We start from the raw sequence: 27,237 nt of genomic DNA, 5'->3' as shown, positions 1-27,237 counted from the left end.
TAAACAGGCGATAAACAAATTATGTGATTATTCATCAGTACTAAATGCTCTTTAGTAATCGTGAATTTTTGCTTACCAAAAAGATTAACGAAACATGTTTTCTTAATTCGCCCGAAAGCACTTATAAACTTCATAGCGTCATTATGTAATTTTACTTTTCAGTGAAAAGGCTTTATTTTTATTAGAGGGACAATAAGACTCGTGAAAATCAGATCGTGATGCTGAGCGTAGGTATTGAAGGAATCCACTATTATTATTATTATTATTAATAATAATAATAATATTACAGGTAAGCCATTGATACTAACCTGAAAGGGAAGCCGCATTTACTTCTATTACATGTTGTTGTTGTTGTAGTTAAAGCAAGCAAGATAAAATAATTAAGTCACTAGAAATGTTCAGTTTCACTGGCGTATTTTTATAAAATCCTACTAAAGGTTCTTTGGTGTTTGATGAAATGACTAAAGCACACATGCATATTTAATTTTTTCTTGATTTTCAACATCGCACCTCCTAAATTTCATTCCGCACCCCCTCAGCACCCCTAGATAATTGATCCTGGCACCATCGCTGATCATTCTCCTTTTCTTCATTTGTTTATTTCTACCTTTCCCTTCTGTATCTAGTAATTCATCTCTCTATTTTCTGTTGCCGACTCCCGTGGCGGAGTAGTTATCACATCGCGCTACGACGTCAGGGGTCCCGGGTTCGAATCCCGGCCTCGGCATGGATGTTGTGAGTGTTCAATTTCATCACGTCGTCACTCATCCCCATCTTCGCAAATTAGCCAAAAGTGGCACAAAAAGCGAAGTAAAATAAAGCAAATCAATCAATCAATCTCTCTTTCCTGTCTCCTTCGTACTATCTTTCTCTGATTCTCTATATCTTTATCTTCAAAAAATAAGACGAAATGAACAGTGTTCTGTTATTGTCCTACAAATTGCATCAATTACACCTATCTATCTTTCCATTAGCTGCATTGTGTTACTATAGGAAATATAATTAAAATGGTAGATATAGCCGGACTCTTTATAATAATATTTATGATTTTTGTAAACTATTATTTTTATACCGGGTGTTTCATAAATAATTGAGCGGTTACAAGAATTTATTGCAAGTAAAGTTTTGAACTTACGTTAATGAAACCAGTCTAGAACGAATGAGGAACGCAAACAGTTTGTGCGTGTATATTTTTTTAAAGCTGAGAGTTCATATCCCTGCCGCTAGGCGACGCTCAAATCACCCACATCACTCACAGTGTCTTGTTTCTTTGTTTTGGTCCCAAAAGTCACCGGACCTTACACCGTGTGACTTCTTTTTGTGGGGTTTCATGAAAGACAGGGTGTTCGTCTCACCGATGCCGCGTGATATCGCAGCGATAGACACTATCGACAAGCCCATGTTGATGTTAGTATGGTAAGAACTAGACTATCGTGTCGATGTGGGCCGTGTTACCCGTAGTGCTCACATTGAACACTTGTACAGTGCTTTTCATTGTCGAGTCGCCCGTGGAGCGGCGGGTAGCGTGCCGGGCACTGAAAGCGCGTCTGCCGCCATTTAGACCCGCAGTTTTACTGACCTTGCCACTGGACGCCTCAGCGCTTCATTATCCAGATAGGTGGTGTCTAGTTTGCACGTGTTTACGAAGTGTTAAGGTGTTTACAAGTGTTTTAGATTGTTTTGTTTTAGTTTACGTATTACTGGTGCTTTTCTGCAGCCTTATAATGCCACGCTAACCGTACAATTTAAAACAACGAATTTTTATGTACGACTATTACCTCATTACGAAGTAGGGAAGTTAGAATTCGTTTTGCAGCAGAGTTCCCAGACGTTTCTGCTTCACAACAGAGACAGTGTTCGAATACTTGTGAACAAATTTAGGAAAACAGGGTCTGTTCTTGGTAAGAAGCGAAGGGAAAAACGACGTATACTTACTATGGAGAAACTCGACGACGTTGGAGCACGATTGGAGCATACTTCTCAAAAATCCCTGCGGCGCTTTGGACAAGAAACAGACATTATCATGACGTCTGCGTGGCAAGCTACCAAGCTTTTAAACCTGAAGCCATAAATTAGAAGAATTTGAAGAAAATATCAGGAGAAAGATTAAATCAATTTAGTGAAAATTTCCTAAAAAGATACCGTAAATGTGTAGATGAGGACATTCCAACATCTCTTGTAACAAGGTACGTGCTCATTTTAATTGTAACTGTCAATGTAATTGTACGAGCATATTTCATTCCATATCTATCGGTTCCAGTTACGCGGATGTTGCATCCAGTTTACATGCAGACGCGATCTCATTTCCCGGCGCGCTAGCCACCGCTCCACGGACGACTCGACCGTGAAAAGGCACTGTAGATATACAAAATAACTGGCTCATTCGTTCTGGACTGGTTTTATTGACGTAAGTTCAATAGTTTACTTGCAATAAATTTATTTAACCGCTCAAATATTTATGGAACACCCGGTAGAAGTGACGATAAACCTAATCATTTTGGAGCACTGATTTCTCACATCTGGAGAACATAGAGACACAATATGTGACCAGGTGACACAAAGTAAACTTCTATAATGCACTGTTTTTTTTACAAAGCTCACAACCTTGAATAATATAAGAAACTTTATCTCCAATCCATACCACTTCTGTTTGCTGTCGCGTAAGACAAATTCATAATCTTAATTGAACAGACCGAATGGGCAAACATGTTCTGTTTATCTTCTTGATTGCTCATTGAAGCAATTCGTACCGACCTTCCTTTCAATATACTCAGCCCGCGGCTAATGGTTCCCTTGGGACATTCGCGTAATTGAAACCAACCAAATGGAGACAGATGTCCAGAAGTGAAATCGAGAATAGTTGACAAACCCTATCCAAAATCTTCTCTACTTTCCTCCTATCGCAAAAACTGTTTGATTTCCCCCTTATGTTCTTTCACAATCCATTTGGTTTGGAATTTCTGGGTCAATATAAAGACGCATCATATTGAAATGTGTAATTGAGTAAACTTACAAAGTTGCCTTGGATCCAAAAACTGGCGTCAGAATGAATATGTATTAAACAAACGACTCAAGCTTGTTTTTCTTGTCTGTCCTTCAAATGTAGATTTCTAGAGTTTTAGTACAGAAGTTCTTTTCATGATACACCAATTCTACTGTGCCTAAAATTGCATGCTTCGACTGCCTATAGTATTTAATATTGTATACAAGAGGGACAGAGAATAATAAGTCAAGATTTAAAAGTGTGTTTTTCGTGTTGTGATAGAGATGAGGATTACAGAATCCCAATGAAAGCAAAGTACGTGTTATGTACAAAATCCTGTTTCTATTCGACGTTACGTATCATATCCTTCATATTAAATTTTACACGTCGCTGGTCGGTTGAGGACATTGGGTACTAGACTAACAATCTTCCACACAAAGGTGCCAGGTTCGAATCTTGGCATTGTAAGTATCTCTTCATAAATTTTATCTAATCACGATTCATCGTCATCCTTATCGTCAGAATTGGCCCAAAAATAACAAAAATGCCACATGAAAATATTATGGATAATGCAGTCGACTAAACCACTCTATTCTCTTCTTCTAATACAGGGAGTCCATAAAGTCCTGCAGGAAACAAAAACTCTATAACTTGAAAACTATTAAGTTTATTAACAAAAAAAATTGTGTGTAATTACAGCAAGGTTCAAAGTTTTTTTTTCTGCTTGTTAAGGTTCATCGCCAAACCTCCAATTGTGCACCATTCACGTACAAACACTGTTGCAGTCTTTTTGCGAAACCGAGAATTGGGTGCTGACGGTGCTCTCCTGGGATATTCAGAATCACATCACTTATTTTGTCCTTCAGGTCGTCCAGATTAGCAGGTTTCTGTGAATACACCTCGGTATTTACATGTCCCCACAGCCAGTAATCGCAAGGTGACAAGTCTGGTGATCTTTCAGGTAAAGGTGTGGGTTCTCTTCGGCCAATCCATCTCATGTCACAGTTTTCGACTATCAGCTCGTGCACAAATTTTAACTTGTAGGGCCGGCCCTTCACCTTCTTGGGTACGATCTTGTGTAACATTGACTTCGGTATTCCCAGTTCCAGTGATCTTCGTTTCAGCGATTTCATTGAACTCCAGCTCACGCTGTCCTGCACTGTCTGAATCACATCGTCAGTCGTTCCTAGCCTTCCACTGCGTGGCAAATCTGACACACTTCCCCTTGCCTTGAACTTCCCATACGTTGTTTGGAACTTTCTCCGCACTGAAACGTAAGAAGTTAATTCCGCAAACCACAGCACACACTGTGCCTTTTCCTGGATGGAAGCCATCTTATGTCACGTGATCACGTGATTACCAAAGCAAGCGTGATTGAGCAGTGTGGCCAGAACAAAACTTTAAACTTCCCTTCTTCTCACCAAGAAAATTTATATTCTTAAACGTAACAGTTAAGATGTTAAAGAGTTTTAGTTTCCTGCAGGACTTTATGGACTCCCTGTATATAAGTATATTTTCATAAGGTGATCTCGTGTGGGAATTCCTCTGATAATGCCTCTGCATAAAGCTGTTCTGGAGCGCACCCAGCCTCAAAGCAATTGAGGGGTAAACTGGAAGAAGGGTGTAACTTAGAAAAAATGTCTGATGAATCGAAATGATTTTTGTGTGTGTGTGTGTGGCTATTTGCACCCGTCACACTATATGGAGCCAAGTTCCTTACTATAGTTAAAATCAAAACATATCTCTGAGGACTAAGGTCTCCTTTCATACGTTTAAAGCTGAGCACATAAAAACAAAACACAGCCCAGCAAAGGATTATACTGTACTGTAGGTCCGGAACCCCAACATTGTAGTTACTGGGATGTACTGTGTGGAAGTAAAGTTCACTTTTGTATTCTTTCTGAGAAGGTTACCCCTTACACTCCCCAAACAGTTTGGAGATATTCAACGAAAAGTATTTGCACACTGCATCTCTTGCAGGAATATGAAAATATTCATGTACAATGTACAATTATTGTACATTGTATTCAAATATATACGGATATTGTCATCATTCAGCAAGGCCCCCGTGGCGGAGTGGTTAGCACATCGCAGTACGAATCCTGGCCTGAACATGGATGTTTGCGAGTGTCCATTCATCAATTTCATCATATCATCACTCATCCCCATCTTCGCAAATTAGCCAAAAGTTCCATAAAATAAACCAAATCAATCAATCAATCAAAAGCAAGAGACGCATGGTGTAAATTTTTTTCGTTGATTATTTTCTGAGTTCGGACTTCTTCCAGCTAACCCTTCAACTGGTACCCGGGGACAAGCCTGGAAATTACGGCCTACCTAGCACAGTACAGGTCACTTCGCCTCCGTTATGGCGAGCTCGAAAATTTTTGAGACTCTACCTGTGCACACCCTGTATACCATAGTGACAAAGCGCATTGCGCATTTGAATTGCTTTGCACCAGGGAAAAAGACCACAATAACAAAACAGGATTGGTGAAAAATAACTCCCTATTAGAAATATTGTATAACCTTAATACCAATTCATAAATTTTAATTGAACAAGTTTTACATTGTACAGTGGTATGATACAACTTCACTACAGTGTTAGACACCAACATTTTCCACCAGTTTTTGCAGTCGTCTGGGAACATCCTTGACGATCTTCAACAAGAACTCACGTGATATGTCTGCCAGAACATGCCAACTGATCCAAAGTCTTTGGTTTTGTTTGATAAACATCTTTCTTCGTCCACCACCACAGGAAAAAGTCACAGGGTGGGGTCAGGGCTTCTTGCTGGCCATTCATGTGAACCGCGACGACCCAGCCAACATCCCGGCAATTGGACGTCGAGCCACTCACGAACAGTGCGTGCAAAATGAGAAGGGGCGCCATCTTGCATGAATATGAGGTCGTTGAAGTTGTCCCAAGTGGAGATGGTAGGCCACACATGTTTGAAGCATGATTATAGCTCTTTTCGTCTTACGGCGAGCACCCTACATGATGGCAATGGAAGTGAGGAGCGAGGAAACGACCAATCCAGCGCGATAAGAGATGCAGCAGCATGTAGAACGAGGTGCGCGTAGTACTTCCTCCCGCCACGTCATAACTCTCGGCACCACCGCTGTTGTCTGGTTGGTCTGCGGCGTATTCCCCGCTCCCAAGCATGTAGAGCGCCCGCCGTAATAGTAGAAAAGAGCTATAGGTGACGATCTGCATTCATTGTGTCCCGAATAAGGAATGGCCCCCGTAACTTCAAAAATGCAAAATCGCCATGATGACTCACCTCCAAAATAAACATTACAGCACTTTAAATACAAGCATAAAACCTCTGGTCCACTATTTTGGGCACTGACTGTACTGTATAATTGTAAATATTACCCTGTGTGTGTTTGTATTTATACTTTTTCTTCTTCAAGCGATCGACCTTGAACGAAGACTTGTAACGACATTACATCTGGGTGATTAAACGTTCTTTATTCATCGTAGGTAGGAGGAGACTACGTTTCAGTTGTTTCGTAATAGCGGCAGCGCTGTGATCTAATCAGGAAGCGGCGTGCTCGACCCTCCCCCCACAAAATGTTGGTGATGGTGAAGGATGCTGAAGGCAGGGGGAATCGCAGGCGACAGTCGTTCTCAGACAGCATTGGTAAGCAGCTAGTCGTCCGCGTTGCCTGGCAACGAGAAAAGGACGTGCTTTGATGGCAAACGTCATCCAGTGTTCACAAATGGTGGGAAATGTACGTTAAGGTGGGAAATTTTCAGGGTGTTGTAGGGAATTTTATGCATAACGAGAATATTCGAGTATGAAGTAGCATAACAGTTTTCTATATTTTATAAATAGCACTAGCTTAGGTTTAGTCTTTGCATTATTCATTAATTTAGATTTTAAATACTTAGAAGTCAGAACAATCATACTGTCGTTTAACATTTGATGTTGTGCTCCTGTGGTGTTATCCAAAACTTCTCGGAATGTAAAATTAAATTTCGAACTTGCCAATAGTACATCTAAACAGCGCTAGGTGATGCTGTATGCATTTGGGTCTGGTGCGAGCACATCCAGCTTGTAACAATCGCTAAAACTAAATGCTCAGATCTCAAAACCTGGCCCTCCTAACCTAACCACCTAACCTACATTGTTAGACCTGAGTGTGTAGGTCAGCAATTTTTAAGTTAGGAGGGCGAGGTTCAGAGCTCTTATCATTTAGTTTTGGCATTTGTTGTAAGCTTGGTGTGCGCCGCACCAGAACTGCATGAATTTACACATTGTGCACCAATGTGTAGTGCACTAGCTGAATTTGTTCCACTACCAATATTTAATAATTTATTTATTTATTGAAATTCCAGTACAGCAGAAGACATTTTAAACCGAAAAGAAACAATAGTAAAAGCAGTAAACTAGTGCTAAAATAAGAAAGAAAAGAAACAAGACAAAACAAAACAGTACCAAGATAAACAGAGATCAGTTTCAAAATCGCATTAGTTAAGTACAGTTTTTTCTAAGTTGGTGATAAAAAACGAATATGAATTTAATATATCTACTTTGTACTAATTTACTATTTTCTACCGACAAAAACATGCTTCAATGTGTTTGTTTTACATGTTTGTAAAAAATTAATCTATCAAGTTGAATTTTAGTATGCAAACTTAATATTATGACTAGGGAGCGGAAGTTGATGACCTAAAAAATATAGGTATATGACCTATAGAATGTCCTAAAAATGGGAAGAAATGACGTAAATGGCGTAAAAAATGACCATTAAATTTGTTAGTTTCTGGTTAAAAATTGAAATGAAAATTAAACGAAATTCAATCTTGCTTTAAAAAGAAGCACCAAATCATACCACATGCACATTCAATTAAAATATGCAACGAGGATTTCCAATGGAAACAACCGAATAATTTTAAAACAATTTTATGGAAAAGTCATAGATATACACTAAATGAATTGGTGTAAAATGCGTTAATTTCCCACATCTTTGCCTGGTGATGAGTGTGGTGTTTTTCTGTGGCACTGTAAAGAAAAATAAATCCTGCGAGATATATATATATAGGCCTATGTTCACCTTGGTGAAAAGGCTCAAGAATATTACCAAAATCAAGGAAGTGACAAAATATGACGAAACAATAAATGCGAAAAATGACGGGAAAATGCCGAAAATCGGGGAAAATTACCTAAAACCTGAAAATTGTCAAAAAAATGCAGGAAATGCACTTTACAATTACCTTTTTTGGGTTCTAGACGAAGTGTAACATTGTTTATATTTAATGGGCATCGTTTCCGAGATGTCAGAAAAAATATGACATTTCATCAACTTCCGCTCCCTAATTATGACACATTTCTTCAACAATGCTCAACAATGAAAACTTATCGGTGATGTCAGTGTTGATCTCGCGTATGAAAAGTTATGGATTTTACGGAATTCAAGTGTGTGGATACAATGATGAGGAACAATACCCGAAGTAAATTTGCTTCACAAGGTTATTGTTCTCCATATAGTAGGGGAGAAGTGCCGAATATCGCATCCATTTTGTTTTTCGTATGTGGCAGAGCAGGAATAGGCCAAATGAAAAAGTAACAAAGGCAAAACAAACTATGGAATGTTTGCCAAGACGTCTGATTGTTCGAATGTTTTTCAATACATTATACATATGTACATAATGTTGTAAGCAAAACTCTACGATTTTGCGAGTTGAAAAAAAGTGTGCGTAATATCGGACCCAGTGCACACATTCTGTAACAGCACAATTTTGCAAGACTTTATTGCCTAAAGTAAGGACAAGAAGTAGTAATGAAGTATTTCATTAAACAAATGTAATAGTAACTGTTAAGGTCCTTCACATGACAAGACACGTGTGTAACAAATTACAAATGAAACATGGAAATTGTAGAATACAAGTGTGTTACAAATTATTAAAGACAAAGTAATTATATCTACAGTAGTAATATACATTATCCCAATCTGTGATCTAATAACACAAACAGTATCCGAGTACCAAAATGTATCAAGGCAAGATACGGATCAAAATCCCTGTCATCTCTGGCAAGTAAAGCGTGGAACGAACTGCCTGTAAATTGCAGAAAGGAGAGAAATTTGGCCAAATTTAAACGACAGATTAGGACATTAATCTATGAATACTGACACCGTGCCTCATCTACCTCATTGCCTCCTTCATATAACGTAGCTGCAAAGATGTTTATTTTATTCTATTTCTTATATTTCCAATTATATAATTTTTTTAATATTCCATTAACTAACTAACTAACTCTCTACCCTTTTTAAACCCGAAGGTTCATGGCTGCAGCAACACAGACCTTCCATCTGTCCCTATCTTGGGAAAGATCTATATACTCTTTTCCATCCCTACCGATTTCCTTTAGGTCCATCTCAACGTTGTCCCTCCATTTTTTCTGTTTATTTTTTATTTATTGAACTCAACAGGTACATACCTAATTACAGAGCCCATATGAAGGATACATAGTCATTACAATTACATATATTTCTGTAATATAGAGATAGAAATTATATATATATATATATATATATATATATATATATATATAATTATATATATATATATATACACTTTATCACACAATTTCAATACGAACTTATGTGTTTAAGCTTAGGCCATTGTGTTAATAGTGGCTTTACTGAAGTCCCTTAGGTTCATAGAAAAGATGTCAATGGTGTTATTCATGATTAGCAAGTTATTGTAACTGGTGCACATTCTCCACAATGGAGATTTCTTTTTAATTTCGGATCTAGCCTTCTTTATAAGAAAAACTTCATTCTTTAGTCTAGTTTTCGACGACCGGATTCGAAAATTAATCTGGCAGAGTAGATGTTCAGCATCTATTTCGTGATTTAACAATTTCCACAAGAATACTATTTCATGTACCCTTATTCTGTTACACAGCTTTGTAAACCGACATTCATATATTAGGTTGTCGTAGTGTTCAAATGTGGGGTAAACTTTCTGAAATTTGTATTTTAAAAATCTAAGAAATCTCGATTGGACTCTTTCAATTGCTACACTGTACTTTGCTGTGTCTGTATTCCATATAACAGATGCATATTCGAGTTTGGGTCTTACATATGAATAATACAAACTTTTAGTGTCTCTATACTCTTGAAATCCCTCCCCATTCTAAGAATAAACCCAAGGTTCTTGAACGCTTCACTAATTATTTGTTCTACGTGTTTATTAAAAGTAAGATGTGAATCAAAAGTAACCCATATATCCTTGACTGTAAAATTTCTTGCTAGAGTATTGTTGTATATTTGATACTGAAATTCAACTGGGTTTTTCTTTAGAGTATATATTACATAATGGCATTTACTGATATTTAGTGTTAAATCATTAATTTTTGTCCACGTTTCTAACTTTGTAACATCATTTTGAAGTTGCACACTGTCATCTTGTTTGCTTATTTTCCTGTAAAATTTCAGGTCATCTGCAAACAGCAATTTGCGTGAATTTTCAAATGAATCCGGCAAATCGCTAGTAAGTAATGTGAAAAGAAGTGGCCCAAGGTTAGACCCCTGAGGTACTCCTGAGGTGACTCTTAACTCGTCGGATGTGTGGCCTTTATACGTTACGTACTGCTTACGGTTCTGCAAATAGGAAGCGAACAGTTGACGCAGTGGTTCAGAAATATTGAAGCATGCTAATTTACTTAATAGAATATCGTGGTTAACCAAGTCGAACTCTTTGCAAAAGTCGGTATATATTACGTCAACCTGACCTCCTTCGTCCAATGTTGAACTAATAAAATTGGTAATATCGGAGAGATTGGTCAACACCGATCTACGTGGTACAAAGCCATGCTGAAACGATGATATTACAGGTTTTACGTGGGTAAATATGTAACAGTGCATGATTTTTTCGAATATTTTTGCTGGGCCTGATAATATACTTATTGGTCGGTAGTTGCGTACGTCATTAGTGTTATTGCTTTTGGGAAGTGGGCAAATTGCCGTGGCTTTCCATTTTTCAGGAAATTTGTGTTTTGCTAGAATTAAATTGAAAATGAGATATAACGGGTATTTCAATATATCACTGCAACCTTTGACTACATAGGGCGGTATCTTGTCCGGTCCGGCTGATTTCTTAGGTTTTAAGTTTTTAATTGCTTTTCCTACGTCTTCAATTCGTATCTCTGTAATTATAAACAAATATCATAACTGTATATTAATTTATGTAGGGCAAAAAGCTGTTTTTGTAGTTATAGAATCAATGTAAAGAAAATTGTAAGCTTAATTGTAATCCTACTTTAATAATAATAATAATATAAAAGTTACAAATGAAACATGGAAATTGCAGAAAACAAGCTACAATTGACAAATAAAACAAGGAATGAATGCTTTGAAAAATCATCAGCAAGACTTGTCGGTTGAGGTTTTCGTAGGGTGATCTGCGGATTGCGAGTCATAAAGCCACAAAACCATTTCGCACCAGCTGACTCATCCTTCTTCGGAAATGGGAGGGGAATTTGATTCATTTCAGCGAGCTGAAAAGCTAAACGTTTGATATTCTTGGCTGTTAAACCAAAAAACACAGAGTCCATATTTACACAATACTTCACTAATTCACTTTCTACATTGTATCCAAAAGTTGGTTTTCGCCCTAACCTGATGAAAACTAGCTTATCTATGTCCTGTTCGGCACAGTTCACTTTGTCTTTTAAAGTGGATTTGGGTACAGAATACAACTTGGAAGCACGCTTTAGGCCCATCTCTTTAGATCTCACAGCGATAATTGCGTTCCTCATGTTCTCCTCGGACCACTGTTTCCTTTTTTTCTATCCATCTGATAGAAAAATGGAGAAGTTCGTGAGGTTATGTAAATTATGTAATTTCCTTAGACCAAATCATTACACTAATTTGGCACTTACTAATTTGGACAGAAAAGTCCAGATAATACTGTGTAGAAATGTATAAAATTTAGACAATGAGGTGTAACCCTGAAACCAACTTCATTACGTTGTCCTTAGTAATCACTCCAATGGGACCTATGCCATTCGTAATATCGCATCCGTGCGGTATTTGGAACACATGCAGGGTGCGATATTCGGCACAACTAGGAAAGACAACATGGCGCCTACTTCTACCACAACAACGGAATCCACTTCACAATATACACTTTACACTACAACTACATAATGTACCCATACCATTTATGCACTAATTATATGTCTATATTATACCTTTGACTACAGAATATGTGGTTGACAACAACCTTGCAAATTATTTTGGGCTTCACCGAAATTTAAACCTCTCGTGCTTTTCTTCCACCTGCACGCAGTGCGACGAAACTCTCTGTGTTGGAGTACTTACCTCAGTCCATTATAGTATAACTTTTCACACCAGAGTGCAGCACTTCCCGGCCGAGATACGACGGGGTACGGAATTAGGAAGGGGTTTGATAATCGGCCTTCTCCCCTACATATCGTAATTTTAGACATTATTGTAATTTGCACATTATTGAACAATTAAGTTACTGCTTGTTGAAATAGCAGTTATTGAGTTTACCTTGAAGGTGAACACGGGTTCAAACATTTTACAAGGCTATTTCCAACAATCGAGTTGGAAGTCGTTAATAATATGACAAGTTAAGAATGATGTACGGAATGTAATAAATTAAAATTTAGAACTCCATTCAAGTGGAAACAGAGAAATAAAGGTAGAACGAAAATGAGACGAAAAGAAAGGGAGATGAAGAAAGATAAAAGGAAACACGAAAAGAAAGAAGAAAACATATATTTACCGGAAGAAAGGAATATAAGATAGGATGTGGAATAGAAGCAGGATACAAAGAGAGACAGACGGGAGAGAGAGAAGAAGAGAGAGAGAGAGAGAGAGAGAGAGAGAGAGAGAGAAAAGGAGAGACGTGTAACGAAATGATACATTTTCTTTAATTGTTTCTTGTTTATAAGTTATTTTATAAATATCCTCATTGTGTTATATGTCATTCTTTATCTTATTAACTTATTATTTAACTGAAGTGATAATTTCATTGTATTCACTGAGAAGATATGTATTTCAAACATGTTCTCTATATCTAATTACATTATATGCAAAAACTCGCAACTTGCCGTATTTGCCGGTGTATAGGGTGGCCAAAAAGTCAGTTTCCCCTAGGAGAGAACAAAATTATGATACTTGTAGTAAGGAAATATGTATTTATTGCTGGAGAAAGGTAAGAGAACACCATCTACCGTACATGCTCAACGTTAGCAACAGGCTTAACACCGTTTGTCCGTTGGAACTCTTAACAAAACTTTAAATTTAATTCTTAGAATTATATATAAATTTTCTCTCAGGTGAAACTGACTTTTGGGGCCACCCTGTATATTGCCCCTTTTGTGCACATTTTTGTGAAATAATCTTTATCACTGAATATTATAATTAATTTACAGTATTTCTAATATAAAGCAACATGTAGGTCTACTTTCGAAAAGGAAATACTAGGAAATAATACAAGGAAGCAAGAAAGAAATCGTCTAACTCAGAACAGAGAAAATTTCCAGAAATAAATGTGATAAAGAATTTAGTATCGGTGTGTAAGAAAAACAAGGATATTTGCAAATATTTAACATGCAGGCAGGTAAGAGACAAAATCCTATATTACCACTTCCTTTTGAGTATGTTATTTTTCTGCCACTGTTCGTAATGTTGGTCTACTGGATGCGTTCTTCGCTTCGATTTACACCACATAATGTGGTGGGTAGTTTGTCATTTTTCACAAAATTCTTGTGTGTTCCTTGCAACCATGTCGTGCGCTCTTTCACCTCAGGAAATGACGTCACAGATACGATGTTGGGTTGCCAGAGTAAAGTCAGCAAAATGGAATTTTTTGAACGACTGTAGTGCCAAAAACGACACACCAACGATGATAATGTTACTCGGAAAAGTTTATTGTTTTGATATTCTCTATACCTTTCTGTGGTTCGTGGACGCCATTAAAATGACACACTGTATAAGTGTTCGTACTACCGGGTGTCCCATTCGAAAGGGAATCCTGAATTTGTATTGTAAAAAATTTAAATGAAGAATAAAGGAAACGAAATTTGAACATGACCTACCTGTAATTGTGGGAAAATAAATTACATCACAAAAGGTGTTGGAAATGACCTCCACCAACTTGTAAACACAGTTGAACACGGCATTACAAGTTTGTGAATGTAGCTGTCAGAACCTCGGGTGTCACTGCATGGATTTCACGGCGGATGTTTTCCAGTAGCTCATCGAGGGTGCGTGGTTTGTTCTTGAAGACTTTTCCTTTAAGATTACCCTATAGGAAAAAGTCAGGCGGGGTCAAATCCGGTGACCTTGGGGGCCACAATCCTTTGGAAATGACTGTGTTATGGAAAAACGATTCCACCTCAGCCATGTTCACTCTTGAGGTGTGTGACCTTGCACCGTCTTGTTGGTACCATCCGAGTGTCAGTTTGACAATAAACACGCGCTCTTCAAGAGAATACCGATACATTGTTAAAAACACAATGACAAAGTCACATCAAGCCACTTCCCGTGCTTACGCTTCACTGAAACACGGAGACTCGCTGAACCTGCCTGTTGACCCACTTCTTCAGTCTTTACGACGTACAGTGTTGCTACGTCGACTTTCTCATGTACTGAACTGCAACCTGTCCAAATTTGATACCATTCGGTGAAATACTTACCCAATGACGTGACAATTTATGGGTTCCCTTTCGAGTGGGACGCCCGTTACAAGCGTCGTATAATGAGTTTCGTGTTACGAAAAACTACCTATAGTTTTGAACTCCTCTATGCAAATACGTGATATAAAGCAAAGTATCAAATTATACAAATTCATATAATAGAAGAAAGATACAAATTCCTGCTTCTGTTTGTGAGGTCGTTATTGTTAGGTGGGAAATTTTTAAAGCAAAACGGGAAATTTCGTTCTCGTTGAGGGATTTTGAAAACTGAGAGCGCTGACGTCATCCCCCCATCTCCCGACGGAAATGTATTTAGGAGTCAATCGAGATTGTATACAAGGCTCGTTGGGAGCTGGAGGATAGGGTTCGGCGCATCCCTCTGGGTGATTGTTAAGTGCTGAGAGGAATAGGAGCTCCCAGCCCTTCTAAAGCAACCCAAGATGAAAGCTTTGCGCTTGTTACATTGATGCGAGTTCCTCATCAAACCTCTTTAGTTCCACTTCTGTCGCCTTATACAGGGCGTTCCTAAATTATTCACCAGATTAGATGTTATTACAAGACGGTAATTGCAAAAGGTATGAGCAAATAGTCTTAAGATTCTAGTTACGATATAGAAAGAAGTTCGAGCTGTGTTTACGGTAGATAATCAAATTCTTTGAATGTAAGCAAGTTTTGCAAGCAAGCAAAACTTGCACTTGACTAACTACAACTGTTGGAACATTAGGTTTTATAAGATTGGCTGTGACTCAGAGACAGTAACTTGTAAGGAAGTTAACAATAACTTTGCAATTACTTGTTTCAAACATGGACAAACGCAGCATTGGTTAGCTACCATAAGTGAAACAGGAAATTGCTGATGACCTGCTGGAACTACTGGCATACGCAAGGGAGAGCTCCTCACAAAATTCTGAGATAATATTTTCTAATGAATGCAGTGAAGAACACGGTAAATCTAAATGAAAACTCCCCTTAAAATGAGACCTCATTACCACTTTTGTCTTTTTTTTAACAACTTCTAAAGCAGATTAATATTGTTATTTTATAATGTACGAGAGTTGCTCAGAAAGTAATGCTCCATTTTTTTCATTCTGGAATGAATAGATAGATCAGTGTGGAAATAGAAGGGTAGCAGCATTGAAATTTAATGCGCATATGTGTGTGTTTAAGTACATGGTCATCTGACAGATAGCGCCGCAATAGTGGCCCGTTAAAATGGCGTCTGTGAGAAACACGCATTGCAAACAACGAGCTATAGTTTAATTCTTAGTGGGTGAGAAAGGAAGTGTTGGAAACATTCACAAATAGTTGTGTGTTGTATGTTGAAGTTCTGTGGTCGATATGAGCATCGTTGGACGCTGGGTGCAGACAGTTAGAGCTTCATGAAGTGTAGAAATGGAGCTGAATGATGGCCGCAATGACACGAGCTGGTATAGGGAAGGAATTCATGTCTTTGTTTCACGCTGGCGTAAGGCCGTAAACCTAGATGCAGATGATATAAGAAAAATAACATATAAATGAAACATTCAGTTATGCTGCGAGTGATTTTCATAAATTTGGAATTAATAGTTTTAGAGAAAAATGTTGTGGGGCATTAGTTTCTGTGCTCATCGGGGTTGATGTGAATTACACCACTTACCCGAACGCACCTTACGAAAGGCATATATGAGTATATGATAGATCACTCAATAATAGAGGTACAAACACTAAAGCCTTTACGTAAACCCACATAAAAAAGACACATGGAGTTACGTCAGGGGACTGTGGAGGCCATGACAGCAGTTGATGATCATTTCCACAACGACCCACCCATCGGTTTGACAGTCTGGTGTTTATGAATTCGTGGATATTGCGATGGAAGTGGGGCGGAGCAACATCCAACTGGCAGATAATGTTCACACTTTCTGTCTCCAACTGTGGAAAAGACAATTTTCTAACACGTCAAGATACCCGTGTCTTGTAATGGTTTGTTCGCTGAAGAAGGGGAGGAGTAAGCTCTAAATTTTGGGATTGCACAAAAAGCATTGAGTTTCGTAGAGTCACGAATATGCTCCAAGACACCATGAAGGTTTTCTGTTCCCCAGATTCTCACTTTGTGCCTGTTCACTGTACCACTAAGACAAAATTCCGCTTCATCACTGAACACAAGTTTATCATTATGCTCCAATCATTTGTAGACACCCTGTACTGAAAGGGTTTCATGTGCGTACATGTTCTGTGTTTTTATTAAATTGTGTGAAAGTTGTGCCTTTTCCTGTAAGCACCGGAACGTCATCCTCACTTCCTCGCTCTACATCCTCGTAGCGTATCCATCCTAGGGCCTCCCTGTTGGCGCAGTGGTAGCGTTGTCGCTTGTAATGAAGGGTTCCCGGGTTCGATACCCATTGGAGGCACATAGTGGTTCGGATCCCACTTTAAACTATAGGTCCAGTCCCGATTAGCCTTAATGTGCATAAAGTTGACTTAAAACACTAATTCAATCAATCACCAATTCAATTGTAGCACATCCTTGCAGGCTAATGGGGCTATGGCGCTACGATCTGATTGTAGGCTTGTCCTTTGTCTAGCTCTGTTCATGCTACTTTGCAGCATTAGTTATCCTATGTATGGATATAATCTCAGAAAATAGATTGTTTTTATAGCATGCATATATTGAGAGTATTTGAAATTAAGATCCTTAGGAAAATATTTGGACCTAAAAGGGATGAGGAGACAGGTGAGTGGAGAAGGTTACATAATTTATAACTATATAATTGGTATTCATGTCCAGATATTATTAGAATGATTAAATCAAGAAGACTTAGGTGGGCAGGCCATTTGGCACGAATGGGAGAGGAAAGAGGAGTTTACAGGATTCTTGTTGGGAAACCTGATGGTAAGAGACCTGTAGGAAGGCCAAGACGAAGATGGAGGGACAACGTAGGGATGGAAAAGAGTATATAGATCTTGCTCAAGATAGGGACAGATGGAAGGCCTGTATTGCTGCAGCCATGAACCTTCGGGTTTAAGATGGCTAGAGAGTTAGTTACTTAGTTTTATAGCATGCAGAATTCATGCATTTTTTTTAATTCATGAGCTCTGACTCGTGTTTTGTTCTTGTTAAGGGAATTGTACCACAATTGTGCGATAAGAGTATCATCCTAAGTAGCATCATTATATTAATTTTAAAATCAATCTATTTATTGAAAAGCCTGAAAAGTTGATATTACAGGAATACACGCTCGTGCGTACATATTAAAGTAAGGTGAAGTCACACCCTGCCCATTTATACATACTGTGGAGGCATATGGGGTAATATAAAGGTGACGCAAAGATGAGTATGAGTGTTGATATTGATGAAGAGAACACTTATACCAAGACGGGATTCGAACACAGGATCCCTGGCGTTACAGCGTGCTGTGATAATCACTCCGGCACGGAGCTCGGCACCTTTATCAATTTCATCATATCATCACTCATACTCATCTTCGCGATTAGCCAAAAGTGACAGAAAATTCACGTTAAATAAACCAAACCAATCAATCAATCATATTCGTGGACGCATCACTGATCACGGTTAGCGATGCATCAGACTGATAGCTTGCGATGAAACAAAGCTCTTCCTTACTTTGTTCCCTGACAGCGTGCAACGACCCACCGTCAGAAGAGTGATTTGGCTGAAACAGGACCATCACAGTTCAGCGCACGTTTGCGAACATTTGCCCCGATTTCCTGCGGAGGCAGAGCAGATGCGTCACCCACACGCCATAAATCTCCGGCAGCCAAACATATGGCACTGGGAGGAAGGGATGTTATTTCGGATTCCTTTGTTTGTTTGTTCGTCTGTTACCAGGATAATTTCGAAACCAACGAGCGCCACCTATGAGTGAAACATATGTGACGAATACGATTGGCGGGTATGAATCATCGTGGCTCTCTGCAGAGAATTGTAGCCGGTGGCGGGCACAGGAACCTTATATTATATCATCCATTTCTTCATTTGACTTTTTTTTAGAAAACCTCGTGAGTTTGAATTTTGAGTCCACTTTATGCACATTAAGGCTAATCGGGAAAGGGCCTACAGTTTATAGTTGGATCCGAACATCTTGTGCCTCCACCGGGTATCAAACCCTGAACTCCTTGATTACAATGCGTCGACGTTACCACTACGCCATCGGGGAAGCAGAGAAATCTTCGCGCGTGAGTAGTTGGTTCGAGCAGCGGCTTTATAGTAAACATCATACCTCTGTCATAAGTTCGATTCACAACAGCTGTAAAGAAATTTCATATAAATACGAGAGAGAGGAGGTGTTCCCTTGAAACGCAGTGTTAGAATAAGTATAGTTTAAAGCACTAGACAATGGATAATGCCCAATTAACATTGCATGATAATGTAGAACCATTGTCACTAACATTAAGAGAATTATTGCGTGAATTCTGTTATGGTGTAACACGTGAAAATATTTTCATGATATTAAAAGGTACAATATCAGTGTTTTACTTAATGTGAAAATGTATAACTCTATAAAACAAGTTAAAATTGTTAAGAGTTTTAATTTTCCGCCACTAGAGACACTTTAGTCTACTCACGTTCTCATGTATAGATTTATTTTACTATGGGAATTCTTAGATTTACACTAGGATTATGTTTCAATCTCACGGTCAGTCCTTTCATGCTTGAAACTTGTTTGATGTGATTTCATAGCCTTGAGACAATTTTGCTGTCTTTTCTTCAGAAAGTAGGTTGTGTGATGGCTACAACTTTGGGAGAACCCTTTATAAGGCCTCAAAAAGATCATCAATTGCTCCCATTCCTGTCTTGTTCTGGCACTAAAAGAACTTTCTACAAAGACCGCACTGACAATAGAAGCCCAATGTTGGAAGAAGCTTTGGTTTAAAATTTATGGCGATTATTACCTTGAAACTCCTATACTTGTAGGGGTGCTTCTAGCTCTATCTTCATCAAACGTCGATTGCAATTTCAAACCACAGACACCTAGATACCACTACCAGGCTGCAAACGTAAGTCTTTTAACATGGGTCAACTTGAAGCCAAGAATTTTGAAGCCGGGCGATACTATCAAGGTGGCGAGCATACCTTTATTTTTCTGCTTGGAACAACTATTTTGAAGATTCTGAGTCATTGCACAACACAAGATTGCAATTTTTAAGTTTACTAAAAAGTATATAACACTACAGATTACACGCCACATTTTCTTCATAAAAATTAAAACTTAACATGCTCTAATGCGCATCTCCGCCATATTCCTACGCCCAGGGCTATGCGCGAGCGAAGATGCGCGGCTTGAAACAAAAGCGCATCGTTTCCAGTCTGTAATTAGAGGTCTGTGTTTCAAACATTCTGATTCTTAGAAGTACTTCCCGTAGTGGATGGCTTTTCCGAAACAGACTTTCTCTTGGCATTTCCAAAGAGCTTTATACAAGAGTTCATCGCAACCTACAACGATACCAGTGCTGCCCCTCCGTGAAGAGCATCCATACTAATTCCAACCTAGTCCACTCTCTTTAAAAGCATTTGGGTCGGCGCCGCGAGGGTAGATGAAGTCGACTGGCTGACAGCGAACAGCGTTTGTCACTTGTTTTCCGCAGAAAAACTGTACAATGACTGCCTCTGGCTTCGAGAGCGTTAAAATCTGTGATGACAGCACAAACATAATTGTGCCCAGCCTTGAACCTCGTTGATCGAAGAATTATCTCCTTAGCACAGCAAAAAAAATTTAAACTTCAAAATTCTTTATCACGGAATTGTTTATTTACTTTCAATGTGAAAACAGGTATAAAGCATCGCTGTAGCTATCCGTACAAGCAACAGGAAAATCAGGTTTACAAAAGTTTTATCTAATACACAAAATAAGAATAGCAGTACATAGAAAATTAACAATATGTTGAAAATTAAAGTTTAAAAAGAAAAAATAAGAATGAATAAAATATAACATCGAAATCAATAACTGAAATCTGGGGATATCTAGTAGCTTCTGTGTTTGTGTGTGCGTGTGTGTTCATCTTCATCCTTGCCAATTCCATCTTCACTTTACAATATTTTTCCTTAGAGTACCTTGTTACTACATACCATTCCATATACTTACGTAATATTTTCGCAACTCACCTCATTTTTCTTAGAAATAGATTTTTGTATGATTTGTTTTACTATATATTTCATCAAGCCATTATTTGTATTAATATTTTGCAAAGGTTTATATGGTTTAATAACATTATTAAGATAATAATAATAATATTATTCATAAAGATCTGGCGTGTGTCTTATCAGCGACGGCTGGTAGGTCCGAATTAGGCGAGAGCTAATAGGAAAATAGAGATCAATAGTTACACATACTTATTTGAAACCACATTCTAATTAGTAATCGTAACTACTAATCTAATTTTATCTATTATCCCTATTTTCCTACTAGTCCTCACGTAATTCGGATCCACCAGCCGCCACTGTTCCCTATATCTTATCTTAATATATAAAAATGGATCTATGTGTGTTTGTCTGGGTGTGTGTGTGTGTGTGTGTGTATGTTTGTTCCGGCATAACTCTCGAACACCTGCAGCGATTTCAACCAAACTTGGAACACATACGATTTGCAACCTGGAAAAAATACTGTAGGGGTAAGACACCCCTGGTACCCCCGGGGGTGGGGGTGGGAGGGGGTAACATGTAAAAATAATGGAAAAACGACCGTTATTAGTGTGGAATCCATAGTTTTTGGGGTCTCTAAGATGAATAGTGACACTCCCAATACCGTTTAACTCCAAGTTCATTTTACAATAGTTAGAATTCATTATTTTCCTGTCTAATAGAAGATTGGAATAAATTATTACCCGGGGAACGCCGGGGAATCAGCTACTATTAATATATTTAATACTATTTACTTGGTCGGTTCTGGAACATTTGAGTGAATTTTGCTAGTGTTGGCTAATCATGAGAATGAAGATGAATGGTGAATAGATGAACGTGATGAAGCGGACTCAAAAAGAGCAGCGCATGACCACCGAGGCGGTTGAGTGTCATTCAGGAAAATGTTAAACCATTAACAGTGTATTTCCTTCTCTGGAGCTGGCGGCAGTGTGGAGAAAAATATTCCGTTCATTTCCCCAAAGAGTGGCTATGGGTGTAATGTACCGTATGGATATCTGTAAACAGAATGTGTGCGGGCTGGAACGCATTGTTGTCCACTTCAAACGCTGATGGGAAGAATTCTGCAACTGGACAAGCGGGTTATTTATTCAACTCAGGATTTTCCACCCCTGTTCTGCCGTATAATGGGACTGTTGGAATTTTTGTTGTTGTACATATGGGTCGGATTGCTGCTCTGTTATTTATGTCATTATTTTTTAAAAATTCCCTGCCCAAGGTTCGAGAACGCACTACGGGAAAACATAGAACATGTTATTATTTGTTCAATCTTGCTGGTTTGAAGGGTTCATTACATTACATTACCTCTTTGAACAATTTTAAGCAACAATTACTATTGTTTCATAAATATAAAGTAGTTCTTGATATTCTCAGGTCTTACAAAGTAATTGTGATTTGTATGCAATATCCAATCCAAACTACATTTAAAATGGATTGGACCATTTAATAGTTGTTCAACCTAGAGATGAGAATTACTGTTACGTAGATGAAGTTCATAAAGTCAAAACCACAAAGCGACATTCCTGCGAACCTCAAATTTTAAAATTAAATTTATTGTCGTAACTTTATCCTATCTTGTGAGTTAACAATCTAAAATTCTCTGTTGGATAAAAGGTCAAGTGTTATACATAATTAAGTTACAAAGTAGAAGGTGTTTTACATATTATTTGTTTATTTTAACTTTATGATTTTGTATTGAGTTCCACCCACGACACCAAAAAACAATTAATTTATCCTTTAACTGTCACATTTCCCCTTCAACTCAACTAGAATATTCAAAGATCAATAACCTTCTCTCTTTGTCTTAAATAATTTATTTTTGATCATTTGTAAATTCACAGAAATTAAAAGATTTTTTTTATTAAGTAAGTGAAGAGGCAGTGATTAGTCTGCCCCACCCGTGACACAAAATTGTTCACTTGTAGCTATAAATATAGGAAATTATTCTAAGGGTAGTTATGTTAATCAACAGTGTTAAGTTGCATAATTCATTGTACAGAAACTATGAGAAAAATGTTGCTTAACTATTAGTAGAATAGTTACTTTAATATCAAAACTGTTGTCCGCGTGTCCCACAAGTGACAATGGACTGCCCTCAAAGGAACTCCAACGGTAAGCAGACAAACTCCTCGGTGAGAGTTATTGAATCATATGGATAGACTCGGATTTAAATCCTGGACGATCCGTATTCTTCCAGTATCTAAAGAAAACACTTTTTATCCTAACTTTGGTATCACATGGAGGAAAAAATCTGCAGAGAGAAACAGTAAACAATGAATGTTCCAGAGAGTAATTTTACATTATGTTACCCCGTTTCATGTTATATTTGCATAATATTTTTTAGTTAAATATATTTTATTCCAAAAATGAAATTCATTGAAATAACTATAAAGTAATCAAAATAAAATTCCATTGGGATCATTTAGCTATCTGTAAGTTATCTCACACGTAAAAACTTGTCAAAATATTCTGCTCCTTAAAGAGTTAAAGTCGGTCTCAGTGGCGGAGTGGTTAGCACACTGCGCTACGACGCCAGATGTCCGAGGTTCGAATTCCTACATGTGCATGGGTGTTCTTTCTTCATCAATTTCATCATATCACTCATATTAATCTTCGCGATTAGCCAACAATGTCATAAAAGCGAAGTAAAATAAACCAAATCAATCAATCAATTAAAAGAGTTAAATAAAAATATAGATGTGTTTTGTAATTTATATACATGTACAGGGTGGCCCAAAAGGGAAACGGTTCTACCTTTCTTTTACCTATTTTTGGGCCACCCTGTATATTTCTCACTTGAAACAACGATAAATGGCATGTTTCCATAAAAAAGTCACTAGTTCACAAACTGGTTTTAGATAAATATACAAATGATAATTAAAGTAATATTGCACACACAACACGCAGTCATATGGCTGCGAATTTATGTCAACAAATGAAATAATATCTAGATGTGATCCATTCTTGTCTTCGTGGTGGCGGAAGTAATGTCTAGAGTGAAATGATGCAGCAAAACAACATCAAAGGCTGCCTCGTTATCAATAACACGATGCTAATGAATGCAGATTGGGACTCTCGGCCATTCATGTAACAGCTTTACATATACACCAAAAATTTTCTCCCATTCTTCTCTATAATCGACCAAAAGTACACGCTCATTGCGTGCCATGGTAGGTTGCAGTTCATAAATTCAAAACGTACGATTGCGGTTTAATTCTGTCCGACCGCGGGCCTGGCAACAGGAGGGAAAAACCGCTATCTGTGAGATAAAACAGGGCCGGGAGAGGGCCCGACCGCGGGCTGGTTTGAATGCACAAGAGGGCTGAATACCGATGCTGTGTTTTGTTGAAATTCACTGCCGTTTGCGCCTGGTTCGTATGCAACCCAACGTGCTCAAGTGCTGTGTGGGTGCTTGATCTCGCAGGTTAAGAGAAGTGAAATATTTACGGGCGTAGATCACTGACAGAGAATACGTAAAGGAAACTACGTAGAACAAGTTACATTGGCTGCCGTCCTTTGGGATTAAACAAACTACGCCTTCTGTGGTTCTCAGCTTTACCAATATTTAGATTGGTTTTGCAGCCACAAGGCAAGATGATGCACAAAAACGGAAAAAGGAAAATCATCCACAGTTATGATGGATTAGAAGGGGGCTATGTGGGCTTGAGCTCCACCCGAAATGTTCTCCAACCAAAATCATTATCATTAGATCAACTCGTTAAAATTAACGTACACAAGACAGCGTTAGAATAGATATATGCACATTCTCACGGCTCATTCCACGTCAAGTATGACCATAAGAGTCATGGATTTGGACGAAATTTTCAGAACCAAAATAAATTCCCATTTGGCAGTTTTTTAAAGTTTTAATTTTTAAACTTTAAAGGAGAAAGTAATCAGCCTTTTGAAAAGGCAGAGTATGGCAGATAGTGAGATGCAAGAGAATGTTAGGGAATGCAATTCGTGGTCATAAGTTAATTTTGAACAAAGTTGGAACATTCTGATCAATTCAAATTATTTGAGAACTATATAACACTCCACACCGATTACACTGTACAACAAATTTGAGATCATGTTCTGTCATTTAGTTAAAAACAGGTGATTTTGACTAAATTGTAGGTGCTAAATCGATATGTAAAATCCGTTTTCTCCTAACACGTACCATTTTTATTGTACAGTCACATGACATTTTGTTACACAGACATTAGAAAGGTAAATCAATGTACATAAACAAAAGACTAAAAAAATATCTACGAAAATGTCCTTCTGTTGAAAACATGTGAGTTTAAATAAGTTAAAGGTACTAAATCGATATGTGAAGTCAGTTTTCTCCCAAGACATACCATTTGTATTGTACAGTCTCATGATATTTTGTTGCACAGACATTAGACAGGCATTTTACGTATACAAAGCAAAGACAGTACAAACTTCTACGGAAATGATAATTGTGATCTTCTTCTCTTGTATCTATCTGAAGGAGTCTCTCTGATGATAGACCAGCAATATTCAGCAAGCATACTGCTGTTCCATCGTCCACTGAACCGCTTTTCAAATGTTGCAATGTCCTGGTATAACCGTTCCCCATGATCATCACTAACAGCCCCTACATTTTGTGGAAAGATGTCTAAATGAGAATCCAAAAAATGTAATTTCAGGGACATGTGGCATCCCATGATTTGGAAGCAGTGCACCATATCACTAACAATAGTTTCATAATTTGGTTCTTTAGTATTACCTAGGAAATTAGAACACACTAACTTGAATGCTTGCCATGCTGCCTTTTCTATGTCCGACAGTGTACATTCAAACTCACTATCCTGCATGACAGTTCTTATTTGTGGACCAATGAACACACCTTCGTTTATCTTAGAGTCACTTAGGCTTGGGAATTTTGTCTTCAGGTGCTTGAAAGCTGGCCCATCTCTATTTAATGCTTTGACAAAGATTTTCATGAAACCTAGTTTGATGTGTAATGGGGGAAGAAAAACATCTTTAAGGTCCACGAGTTGTTGATGTGGAATGTTCTGGTACATATTCCATTTGTGGTGGCCATATTTTTCGCACGTAATGGTTAACTCTGTCCCAGCTGTCCCATTCACACAGAAAGCAACACAATTTGGTATACCCTTGTTTCGTGCCAGTAAGAATTCCAATTACTTTCAGGTCTCCACAGATTCGCCACTTGAATGTATTATATTCAATGTACTGCAATATGTCACGCATTAACTCATATGTTTCCTTTTTGTGAACAGCATAAGCCACTGGCATGGTTGGATAAGCATTACCAATATGGAGCAGTACTGCCTTCAGACTTATCTTACACGAATCAATGAACAATCGCCATTCTGCTGGATTGTATTCATGGCCCAACTCCTGAAATAAAGCATTAATATTGTTACTAAACACACTTCCTGAAGTCTCCGAAAAGCAAGATGAAAAGTTACTCTGTCGCATGCTGATTTTGACTTTTTTATCCAATAGAATCCATTCTTGAAGTCGAGAGCTCAAGGTTTCTGCTTTTGTTTTCGATAGATTTAAGTCCCGTACCAGATCATTTAACTCTTCTTGTGTGATGAGATGTGGTGCACTTGAAAGGGTTGGTGGCGTGAAGTCGACGTCCTCGTTGCCTGAACTTCCTTCTTCAATTGATGTATCAAATGTACAATTTTTGGGAGCTTTCGGCACAGGTAGCTCTTCACTATGAGGCACTGGGCACCTTGCTGATTCCAAATTAGGATATCGGATGTGATGTTTTGATTTTGAAGAGAAGCCCATTACATCTGTCAAACAAAAGTAACAGTCACTTACGTGGTCTTTGGGCTCCCTCCAAACCATTGGTACGGCATATTTTAGCCCACTTCGCTTTCCTTGCATCCAGTTTCGCAAGTTCCTGGAACAAGAATTGCAGCAGATATGTGGTGCCCATCGCTTATCTTGATCGCCTACTCGGCATCCAAAATACAGTTCATATGCTTTTTTGACAACAGGGGTAAGGCTACGTCTTTGACTTTTCAACGTCAGTTCACCACATATATAACAAAATGAATCAGGGTTATTCTTACACTGACAGAACATTATGATCCACTGAACGAAGTCTCCTCACACACCTCACTAACAGAAACCCGCCACAAACGTTAAAACTTTACACAAACACCTGCAATTGCAAAGCACAACCTTCACGTTGGATAGGACAAAACAGATGGCAGTCTTTGTTCGTCACTGGTGCCAGCACGGTGATTGTTACGTATAAAATTTATCACTAGATGATCCAGCAAAACGTTTCTTTTCGTAACAATGCGAACTGATAGCGATATCATTTTTATCAAGCGCTGGAAAAAAACCCAGTTAAAAACAGTTAAAGGAATTTATAATTGTTCAAACGTAATTAATAGACATACTGTATAAAGATGGCGTTTTTCAAAAAACTGTAC

The 27,237-nt window shown here is 38.1% G+C and overlaps 1 protein-coding gene across 1 annotated transcript in view; it reads left to right on the top strand.

Annotated features, from left to right (window-relative positions):
• The first annotated feature begins 6,487 nt into the window (after positions 1–6,487).
• Positions 6,488–27,237, top strand: part of LOC146002825 (calsenilin-like) — a 222,820-nt gene continuing 202,070 nt past the window's right edge. Inside the window, exon 1 of the mRNA XM_083140790.1 lies at positions 6,488–6,630. Coding sequence (XP_082996916.1) covers positions 6,561–6,630 — 70 coding nt within the window. The 5' untranslated portion in view covers positions 6,488–6,560. The remainder of the gene's footprint in view (positions 6,631–27,237) is intronic.

The sequence above is a fragment of the Lepisma saccharinum genome, chromosome 19 (assembly GCF_977018435.1).
Source record: "Lepisma saccharinum chromosome 19, izLepSacc3.1, whole genome shotgun sequence".
NCBI classification, from domain to species: Eukaryota; Metazoa; Arthropoda; class Insecta; order Zygentoma; family Lepismatidae; genus Lepisma; species Lepisma saccharinum.
Note: the sequence above shows the minus strand (reverse complement) of the source record. Positions and strands in the feature narration are given on the sequence as shown.